At 45.5% G+C, this 11742-nt stretch overlaps 1 protein-coding gene and 1 non-coding gene across 2 annotated transcripts in view; both read right to left on the bottom strand.

Annotated features, from left to right (window-relative positions):
• Positions 1-536: 536 nt before the first annotated feature.
• On the bottom strand, positions 537-618 carry Trnas-cga (transfer RNA serine (anticodon CGA)). Its single transcript has one exon. It is a non-coding gene; the product is annotated as a tRNA-Ser (tRNA).
• Positions 619-5915: 5297 nt separating this feature from the next.
• The window catches only part of LOC119461132 (zinc finger protein 135), a 30453-nt gene continuing 24626 nt past the window's right edge, over positions 5916-11742 (bottom strand). Inside the window, exons 11-12 of the mRNA XM_037722337.2 lie at positions 11576-11644; positions 5916-8662 (exon numbers count right to left, since the gene is read on the bottom strand). Coding sequence (XP_037578265.1) covers positions 8402-8662; positions 11576-11644 — 330 coding nt within the window. The 3' untranslated portion in view covers positions 5916-8401. The remainder of the gene's footprint in view (positions 8663-11575; positions 11645-11742) is intronic.

Raw genomic sequence — 11742 nt, 5'->3', positions numbered from 1 at the left:
CCCCTCTAGGAACCACGACTGCGAGCTCGAAAGTAGCGGCGCAAGTGTCGATGTCAACCGTGTTGCAGGCTGAAAAAAATGTCTATGGGTACTGTGGGTTAAATCTGCGTCGTGAAAAACCGTAATGACCCGTTTTCTTACCTAAAAGAATGTTCGTATTGTGATGCACGTGCGAATCTAAGCCTACTAAGCCCCATTCAAGTTGTAAATACCACGACCTACTGGTAAATACGTGCTTTGCTTGCCGACACGGGACGTCTCGTCCGCTCCTCTACGTTCCCGATCTAACGACCACATTAATGCAACTACTTTATTTAACCAGCCGACGCGCTATTTCTACATAACTGTCATAAAAGAAAGCAAATATAAGGCGATCGGCGCGAAAAAGCTTTTTAACTGCGATTTTCAAAATTATGACAGCTACAGCTAAGCATTAAATGAAACTGACTTTCCGTGTGACGGGGTCATTTCATGCAATTACTTTGTTAGAAATACTCTAATAAAAAGTGAAGAGTAGATAGAGAAAAAAAAAGTTACGCAGCCGACAGGATTCGAACCTGTGCGGGGAAACCCCAATGGATTTCGAGTCCATCGCCTTAACCACTCGGCCACGACTGCGGGACGAGATGGTAGTCACAAAATATTCAAGCCACTCTAGTAATACATTTTTTTACTACTATGCGTTACGTTGGACATTTATTTAGTGGATAAATATACCCTACCGACACCAGTTCTGCGATATACCCGCATTCGACACCTAGGCAGACAGTGTAACCGGGTAAACCAAGGGAAAACCGGGGTAAACTACTCGTGCCATAAGAAAGAGGGTGCTGACATACAAATACCACATAACAGCTGCGGTAGAAAGATAAATCAATGAGACAGATTAATGTAGTGACGAAATCGGGTGTGAAAAAAATCGACGAACAAAGTTTCGGTTGTTTATTTCGTCTTTGATTGGTCCTTATGCCCAGCTTCGCACTCTTTTAAGTAAATTTCTTCTACACCCTTTAGAAGCACTTCTTTTTCACCGCGTCTGTGTTTTGTTTCGTCTTTCATCGGTACCGTTGCTGCGCTGTTTTTCTCGGAATGTCGCTCAACCAACTAGCCCAGCTTCGCTCTCTTAAAGGTTTCCGATATTTTCGTTCAAGAATTCGGACAGAGACCGCATGGCTACCTGACTAGTGTCCCCGTGATAGTAAACGTAAAGGTCTGGCTGCTGAAGCCTTGTGATAAATCGTAGCGCAGACACAGACAGCTATATTTTCTGAAAGTGCGTCTCTGCGAAATTACACTGAAATTCGTGACGTCATAATTTGTGTCGGCCCTGCGCGCTCTGGCGCGAAATTCAAAAAGTATGACTTTGTGGTTTTCTCTCCTAATAAAAGGTGAATTTTTCGTTCGCATTATATAAATGAAACGCCTTTATCGAAAGAAACTTTTTTTTTTTTTTTTGTACGAATTGGGCGCAGGGTCCACAGTAGAAGAATGGGCGCCTCTTTTCTTTTTTTCTGCTACAGTCGGTCGATTCCTCCGAGCAGCAGCGCACCCAGGATCTCTGCCGTAATCGAACAATTGCACTTTGCATAATATGCAATTTCCTTGCTTTAGCCAGATGAATCCAACAGCAAATAAAATGCCTAATAATTATAATATTATAATGACACCAGGGCTCACGGCGATGTTTATTTCTTCAGCGTTTTACTCAAAGTAATGAAGAGCGAATGAATAAATACAAGACAATGATAGAGTGTTTTTGTTCATCAGGCAAATTCGACCTCAAGCCACCTCCTGAATTGTAATGACAATGTGAACAGAGCACTGAAGGTAAGCGTTGGACTGGTGGGGCTGGACGCGTGAGGGGGGGGGGGGGGGGGGTTAACTTGGCCTCAGGGGGGGATTACAACACCCGAAACCCACCCCGTCGGTGCGCCACTGCCTGCGAGAGTATCCACTGGTCTAGCGTGGTTGGCGGTTGCGGCGCAGTCCCAGAGCAGTTTGGTTCTCCGTTGGGCAGCTTGCAGTTATCGCGCAGTGGCGGCCGAAGTTGCGGCGGCATAGAGGTTCCACGGGAACGAATGTTTGCTACAATGTCTTGCGTAGGTATCTACGTATCGCCAGTTAGAACTTGACGGAGCAACACCCAGAAATCCTGGAAGTATCGGGTGGAGGGTTATATCGCACGCGTCCACGGATCATACGTCTGCGCTCGTGCGCCACAATGCGTAGGAAGTCATCTGGGTCATATTGCGAATCTATTGAGACTGGAGTAGATGCGTCAACGCTTGCAAGGGGTATACTACTTGGGATTTCCGTGCAGTCGTGTCGGCTCTGTCATGCTCCCATATGCCCGCGTGACCCTGTAACCAGCTCATCGATTTGGTATGTGGTGGTTGTATTGTGATCGCCAGCCGTTTCCAGTAGGCGAACTTGTGTGTCAATGGTAGTGGAAGTGCGCTGGAGCTCGCGGAGCACTTCTTGCGAGTGTCGGTGTACACGTGCAGCCAAGCGGTGGGTTGTCCTTCCAGCCTGGCTGCGTGCCTTTGTACTACGTGTAAGACAGCTGCGCTTTCCCCGCTATAGCTGGTGTGAGAGGTTGTTATATAGCTTCTCAGTGTCGGTCCGTTAACGGTGGAGGAAAGTGAAATTTGAAGCCCACGATTATAATTAAACAATGCTGCGAGGAATATTCTGGTATGACGGGAAAGCGAAGGACCAGCGTTATTAGAGTACAACTGGGATATGCCTATAGACCCATGCAGTGTAAACATTACAATGAGTACAAAGAGAGTGTATGGCACAAATGAACTCAGTAACAATTAAAAGTCACAATGCACCTTCGTAGAGCAACCCCCCCTCCCGTCTGTGAGCATCTGTATGACACGCACCATATACCCGTTTTCACGCCGCCTGAAAATCAAGACAGCGCACACAAAACCCGTCTTTTTCTTTTTTTTTTTTTCTTTTTTTTTTCCCCCGCAGCATCGCTTCCTGGAAGAGGAGTGACTCGATATCATGCGCCCTTCCTCGGCTGTGAGCCGCGTATCCATTACAGAGAAACGAGTTCATTGCGAAACCGCGACAGGTGCTCTATCCGGCTCATTGGTGACCGCGGTGTTTGTTTGCCGCAGTTTAGCGAGCACGAGGCAACTGATGCACATTTACAGAAGAAGAATTGAACGAAAAAAAAAAAAAAATATGAGAGAAAGGGGCGGACATGTAGGTGCGCCCTGCAGCCGACTTGTCAGTTCCTTCCAAAGACATAGGCGGTGTGGCAATGGGCAGATTTCTTCTACCGGGAGTTGCTGCCGTACCACGAACAAACGACTGTGTCGTCAACGCGGTGCGCGCGATGATGGTGAATGTCGCAAAATGAAGAGTGGAGCACTGGGGCGGCTACGACTAAACGGGGACACACTTCAGGACAAAAAAAAAGAGAGAGAGAGAGAGAGAGAGAGAGCACGTGATGCGCATAGTGAAAGCCGTAACGTGCCTGGGCCAGATTATAGAAAACTCGCACACAAAACCACGCTGGAGTTGCTCTTACACTCGAGAGAAATAAGTTCGTTGAATCGGTGACGTCAAGGAAACGGGCGAACGTAATTGGCTGGCATATGTATACAGTCAAACGTCGTTATAACGAAGTTGGATATATGATGGATATAACGAAGTGCCATTCCCCTTAAAATCACCATAGATATTGATATCGCAGTATATGCAATAATGGCTATAACGAAGTAAGTTTGCATCCCCCTTGCAACTTCTGCATCCTTTGCCTCTGCATCCTTAGGTTGTCACCGGTTTATTATAGATCACAGACGCGATACGACCATTGATTTTGCAAACTTGAGACAGGGAAGACAGGGAATTCCGCAGTGTTACGCACGTTTTCGTCTCGATCTATGAGAAGAAAGTGTACGCGACTTTTCACTGGAGCTCATACTGGAACACTCGTGCGAAATACTCCCGCAAGGAAACAGCGGGTGGAAGTAAATTTTATATTTCCGATCAAAAAAGTAGGTAGACAAACATACATGTATAGCGCGGGTAACAATTAAGTTTAGAAACTGCCACTCAAATATATTGACGTAGCGTTTACTTGCGCAACATTTTTGTGTCACAAAAGTCTCCCTCGCAGTGCCTAACAGGGCCAAGCACCGATATCTGCAGGATTCGGGTGCCCCAACATCCGTTTTGTCTAGCCGGTTACCAAGACAGTCCGATATGTTCGGTCCACTAAAAGAGCTGTTGCGAGATAGAACCTTTAAGATCGCGTAATGTCTAAAAAACAACAAATTCTTCTTCTTCTTCTTTCTGTGGTTTTACGTGCCAAAACCAGTTCTGATTATGAGGCACGCCGTAGTGGAGGGCTCCGGATTAATTTTGACCACCTGGGGTTCTTTAACGTGCACTACAACGCATGCACACGGGCGTTTTTGCATTTCGCCTCCATCGAAATGCGGCCGCCGCGGCCGGGATTCGATTCCGCGAAAACACAACAAATTCATTGGGGCTCGTTGTACCATCCTAAAGAGCAGTTTTAAAACTGCATTTTAGGGTGGTACCCAATGACACCCTGTAGGATAATATAGCTCTGTACGTACAACGGTCCCATCATTGAGCTAGCTGTTCTTATATGTAGACTTCAGCCAGATATATAACTGGCACAACTGATGATTCCGTCTAGTTGACTCCCAACTTCCAACTGGTCTTAGTAGCAGATAACATGCATTACTGTTTTTGTTTTTTTCCCTCAGCAAAATGAGGATACGAAGAAAAAAAAGATGAAGAGGCAAGAGGACACTGCACGGTGGAGTTTGTGCCATTTCGTTTTTTATTTAAGTCCTGTTTTGGTGACGATGCGATTTGGTCCCGGTACCCGTGGTTATTGTATACTGGGAACAACAGAGAGGCCTATTGGCTATCCGCATCACACACTGCATGCCAATACGGGTGACACTTGGCTTCTTTCAAACGCGGCACCACCACGTACGGCACGCCCACATAAATGGGCCTGCTGTATGCCGCATAATTAGACTAGTCGCGGGTCCAGCGTCGACCTTTCTATGAATCTGCGTGCGTTGGTTATAACCGCTGCAAGGTATAAGCGAGCGCAGCGCGTGACCGGGCCAGGTTACATGGCGAGGCCATTGGTATTCCGTCGCACGCGGGCTGCATGGCCGACCGGCTGCTCCGGGGTGCGCAAAGCCGAAACGCCTGCTTCGCGCGACCGCGCGGCTCTGCGAGATCCGGTTTTGTTTTGCAAAAGGATGCCTGCCCGAAGGTCGCGCGAACGCTTTTTCCGGCCACCTCGGCCTCGGCATGCCCAGACGCCGCACTGCATTCGAGGAACCACATGTGCGGTTGTGCAGTGCTCGCGCCTGCGGAAAAAAAAAAAAAAAAGAAAGTCTGGCGGAGCAGATATCCATAGCTCTCGCAGGAAAGCCAGCAGGAGGAGATCAGAAGTGTAACAAGCGAGCGCACGAGCGACTGTAGAAATAAAAGCTGGAGCCATTTCTCGGCACATTGAATTGGCATAGTGTAACACAACATGGGGACACCCAGACATGGACACGAGGTGGAACGACAGACACGAGGCGCTTCGTGTGTGGCGTTCAATTCTTGTACATGTCCATGTCCCCATGTTTCACTACACTTCTTCATCCCAATTCAATGTGACTGACTGACAAGCCCTGTTTTTCACGCGGTATGTTTGCACGTTACGATTAATTGATTGAGTGACTGATTGAAGGGTTGACTGATCGATCAATTGACTGACTGATCAGGTACTCTCACCATAACGTCGCTGTCACCTGCTGGAAATCTAAACGGCAACCTCGCACTCAGCAGCAAGAACGGTGCAGCCACTAAGCCACCACGTCAAGTTACAAGACTTGTAGTAAGAACAAATAGTCTTGCACAAAATAAAGATGGTTTAATAACTCTCCATTTTTGTAAAAAATGTACACAATGAAAATGCAATAATCTATGTACACCAGATGTTATCACAGATGAAGGGCCACTAAAACTATTACATTAGTTAAATCTTAACGAGTTTGCACTGGAATGTTTCAGATAAAATAGCTCGAACAATCTTGTGGTACACTCGACTGATTCTCACGACATTCCGAACCGGTTTGAAGTGATGCAGAGGCCTCTCAACATATGAACCGCAGAAAGCATGTTCGAGCCAAGAGCAATCGGAGGATCCACATGATTGGAAATCTGTTGGTTCTCATTCACGTTCCCAGCTCAAAGGTGAGAGAGCCTCTGAGCACCTCTGAGCGCTCAGAGATAGAGCACGGCACTCTAAATGAACTGGGCGAATCTCTTCCGAGTACTCGATTTCAAACTGCCAAATGTAAATCTTACCTTGAGAGTGCGCTACAGCGCTCGAAAGTGACCAGTCGAATGTACTATTAGTGGTGTTTCATTCACTGTAGACAAAAATTATGCACATTAGTATAACACATACGTACAAGGCACTGAGTGCTATGTACAGTCAAACCTCAAGTTAACAAAACCCGATCTACAAAATTTCAGCTTAACAAAGCGTTTTTGATTCTCCAACACAGATTCATACAGCCTAAAGCATCAAAAGCCTCGAAGCAGTGAAGTGAACCCAACCTTTAAGCTACTTGATGATGTTTTTGATGTGAAAGCGTCAAATGGCCCATTAAGCGAAAAATCCAGCGTCTGTCATCTGTAGCAGCGAAATGGCACCTAAACTCGCACTGCCATTGGCTGCCATGCCACGTCACGAGCGCACCTCGACGGAGTTCCCATTGGCTGTGACGCCACGTCACAAGCTGCGCCTCGACGGAGCAGAGCTAGGAAAGGGAACACCTGTGCCACAGTAGCGTGCCAGGTGTTCCCTTTCCTAGCATGCCAGCCTCCTAGATAGGTACATACTCGCAGCACGAAACTCAAAGGACCGCTCAGCGCCATTCAATTGGACATTAATGCTTTCACAACTCATAAGAAGTGCTTAGGTGGCCTTGGATTTTTGGCGCGAAAATATGGGCACGGCAGTTTCAATTCAGGTGACAGAAACCTGCTAAGAAGGTTTGCCACTCCCATGAAAGAACACAAAATTGGCTGCCTACGATAAGTGTATACGCAGGCAGAAAGTACAACTTCTTGGTCTTTGCACTTGTCTTAATATACTGTTATTTGCATAAAATGTTTTAAGTGCTTTCGATTTAACGAAGTCCTCCATTTATCAATGAAGTAATTTTCAGGTCCCATCAGTATTGTTAAATCAAGGTTGAACTGTACAAGTATCAACATTGCAAGCACCATAAACATACAATATGTGCAATGCTCAAACAATAATGCTGCTAATTAAAATGCAGCTGACTAGACAGAATAGTGAGAATGCGCTTTCTTAAAAGGCTATAAATACCCTGGTTCGGCTTACAGCATAAATGAGCACATGTATAGATAACAGAGCAACACTAAGACAGATTAATATAGAAGGATGATGAAGTGGGCAAGTTGGAAGCTACACATTGCGATCAACGAACAGGTATACTGGGTTCTCAGCTGTGGTGTGATCGTCACCAATGTTCTTTTGGCAGCATGTTGATAATCACGAGGCATCGTGATTGGTGTACACGTGATGGATTGATTGATTGATTCACGAGATTTAATGTACAAAAGCAAAACCGGGGCTATGAGAGATGCCGTAGTGGAGGGCTCCGGATTAATTTTGACCAACTAAGGTTCTTTAACGTACGCCTAAATCTAAGGAGATGAGCGTTTTTGCATTTCACCCCCATTGAAATACAGCCACTGTGGCCAGAAATCGAGCCCATGAACTTGTGCTCAGAAGGAGAACGACATAGCTACTGCGCCACCATGGTGGGTAACGCACATGTGAAGTAAGTGAATCATACAACATTATACAGCATGAAGGCACGCACATCAATCTGGCATCGATAATGTTTTCAAAAGATGAAACAGAAGTCATTGATGGCTCACCATCTATCAATGAGGATGAGGATTTCCTTTGCTTGTTCCAAGATTGTTGTGCTTAGATTCACACGCTTTTGCGGAATAAATCTTCAGTGGATAAGAAGCGCTTGTCCTGCCTTCATGTTGTGCTCCTTTTTTTGCATACAGGTAACTATGGTTAGCCTTATATAACTATAACTCAACGACAGTAAGCTAGGCCACACCACACCACTTTCTGGGCATGGATGCTAGCAAATCTCACAATCACTGCGTATGAAAACTGTTAATAGATACATACAATACTAACACACCGAGTTAGCTTTGGCAATAACTTGCGTTCGTCATTTTCATCACTCCTAGCGTCTCATAAATAAAACAAATGTCCTCGTGGCATACACATACACACACACATGCAGTCCCACTGTGCTCTCTCCAAATGCCAGCCCTAGAAGCCTGAAGCAGTGGCTAGTAAGTCCATGGCCGAGAGCTCGGGCGGGTGGGCCACACCAGTGACATGCGCCGCTCCAGTCACTGCAGCCTCATGTGAAGTCAGAGTTTCGGAGCCTTTCAGTGCCTCGTGCCTGTTACCGGCCGCAGATGTCAGTGTTGACACTATCCTACTAGATTCAGCAGCTGAAGTCACTAACTGCGTGCTCCCCGCAGTCTGCAGGGACGTCCCAGTGAGTGGTGGAATGCGTGCCTCAGTCTGCGGAAAGACAGTCAATGCAGACAAGAAATATTGCCGTTAAAAATTAAACTGTGGGCCTTAACGCCGTAGTGGAGGACTCCTGATTAATTGTGACCACTTGGCATTCCTTAATGTGCACATTAATTTAAGTGCATAATCTAAATTTACGAGCCTTTCCGCCTGATGTCTCCACTGAAATGCAGCCACTGCAGCCTGCACTCAAACCCACAACCTTGTACTCGGTAGCATAATGCTGTATCCACTGAGCCATCATGGCTTCGCTTCCAAGTTCCGAACAATGAGAACAATAACTACAGTAATATCACTTGCAGTAAATGTGGCAGAGGTGTGCAAATGATCTGCGCATCACTGTCGGACTGAAGTTGGGCTCTGAATGCAACAGGCCCATCTGATATGAGGCCCTCTGGTCTAGGCTTAGCCTTTGCCTGTGCTTAAGACAAAAGAATAGGGCGACTGGAGGTCAACTGGTCACATAGGAGGGGCATAGGAGGGGAGCACTAGATAGCATCAATGTTTGATGTTCTGCAGAGCATGGCACTCGCTGTGATAGGGAGGTAAATTGATAATACAATCAAACCCGAATATAATGAACTCGGATAGAGCGAACTCGATAGTGCTGTCGAACACTCGAAGTTCTCCTGTCATTATGCGTGTAAAATGTATTCTTTATAACGAACCAGACATTGGATATATCGAACTCTGAGCGGCCTGTGATCTGTCACCAAACAGCCGCAAACGCGATCCTCCAGCCTGCTTTGGGTAGTCTCCTACTACCTCCGTGCAGCTGCACCACCCGGCCACGCCTCCAGCCAGTTTTGCATTGCAGCGTCCCTATTCGGCAGTCGCCTACCAACGTTACACAAAGCCCTTTACACGAAGTCCTTTCTGCTGCCGATGTGCTGTGACATTACTGCTTGGGGATACAGGGAAGCGGACTGAAGTTCATTGAAATGATGTCGCGTGTTGAAAATGCGATCCTCATTGATGGAGCTAAACGAAGTGTTCAGGCAAAAATCACTGCCTACTGCAAATAAGTGTACTTTTCTGTGCAATAATTTACTTTTGGGGTAATTATTCACGTTTAGTGGCATGGTTTTTGTTCGTTAGCGCGTTTTCGCTTCACTGTTCACAACATCACGTATAACGAATTTGGTGCTGAAGTTCGTTATAAGCAGGTTTGGTTATATCAAACTACTCTATATATCGAACAATTAGCTTTGAATCACGCTGTTCGTTATAACCGGGTTTGACTGTATGCCTTGGTGATTGTGAGAGCTCTGAATAGTTACCTGAACTTCATTTTTACATCACATTTGGTCAAGTAACAGAGTGGTTGTTTGGGAGGTTTGATGATTTAGCAGCTAGCTATAGCTGGTATGGAGTGATTATGAGGTGGTTGAGCAAGTGCCGAAGAAAAGTGCAGAGGTAGGAACTGTGGAGGGATGTGACCCCCAACCACCTCCCTATAGGTAACTCTGCAACCACCTATGGCTGGGTACATACTTTCATGTCAGCCTGAGCCAATGCAGAGATGCAAAAATAAATTCATTTACACTAGCTAGTGAACAACAATTCAACTATACCATTGCAAACACACAGCACTAACTACTGCACTAGAACAAGGTTCGTACAGAACATCTGACTAAAGGCCAAAATTCAAGGAGGGGGAAACAAACTATTTGTACGCACACACTGGAATATAGTGAAATCTCCTTCTTCATCGCGGCAATATCTTACAGCTAAGCAGTTGCTGAGTTAGACACACTTCAAACTCCTCAGGTTACTTTTCGAAGTTGACTTTCCATTTATAATGATGTCAATCGCCTTCCTGCATGATGGTTTGCAGTATTCGAGCTCAGCCTAAGATACTCGTCGTGTTAATGCCAAATGGCTGAAACTTACTTTCCGCCAGGCATTTCTAGAGCCTGGGGCTTGAAAATGGGTCACGATGGCTGCAGTGTGAACCAACTAGCAAAACAAATAGTGGCACGGCATGGTCGCTTGGTCTGGCTTTGTCTAGCTCCTCGATGGAAATGCCGATTTAAACAAGCATCTTTGTTGACGGCTGTGGATACGCCACATTACAATCATTTAGTGACATTTTCAGAAAATACTAGGGTTGTTTCCCGACAGACAGTGTCCATAGCATATAGTCCCCTATGTGGAGTTTGTTACTTTAGAACTGCCTCTTTGTTCATTTTCTTATATTTCCTCCTTCTTATTTATGCTTCCCACTCACCAAGTGTAGGTAGCCAACTGGGCACATCCTTTGTTAACCTCCCTACCTTTCCCTCTTTGTTTACCTTCCCTTTGTTACTTTGAATGTTCAAAAGTTGCTCTCAACTTTAATTTTCAAGGAATTCAAGGAGAACATTTATTTTCAAGGAGTTTTCTCTTTTTCCAAATTCAAGGGTTTTCACAGATTTCAAGGAGGTGCATGAAGCCTGCTACAAGTTCCCACAACCGATCAACGTACACCACGCATGCTAAAGCATTGCTCAAAAGCCATCGTACAGTTGCTGGCTTCTTCAAATCAATCCTGCGCAGCCACCATTGCAACTCCAGCCGTTGTCACAATATTTCTTCAAGCAATGTTACATATGTATATATGCAATTTCAAGCATTAACAAAGCATTTCCTCTAAGGGCAAATACATTTGGCCTACTTCTGATAATAAGAACCAATATCTACCATGTCTTAAAAAAATTGCTCTACTGATAACAAATATTGATGCCATGGAAAAAAGAGATTTCTAGGCTTCTATAGGTCTGACTATAGGTCTCAATGTCCTAAAAGTTACATAAATCTAATTGACGACTTCGTGCTCAGGTCGGTAAAGTGTGTTTTGGCAACTAAAGCACATTTTGCACTTTTGTTCTCAGCATTACAAGAATTCAGGATACTACATACCGTTTTCATGGCATTCTGAGCACCTCCATTATTCTCCCCATTCTCAGTCTTGGAGTGAAGCTTGATATGCTGCAAGATATAATGATACAGAAGAGGATGTCAAATTTTGACAGGGTTGTAGTACACATCTGTGTGGTCACATATAAACTTGTACTAGTACTTAAGTG

This window comes from Dermacentor silvarum, chromosome 8, assembly GCF_013339745.2.
Source record: "Dermacentor silvarum isolate Dsil-2018 chromosome 8, BIME_Dsil_1.4, whole genome shotgun sequence".
NCBI lineage: Eukaryota > Metazoa > Arthropoda > Arachnida > Ixodida > Ixodidae > Dermacentor > Dermacentor silvarum.
The sequence above is the reverse complement of the archived record's forward strand: the minus strand, read 5'-3'. Positions and strand labels throughout refer to the sequence as shown.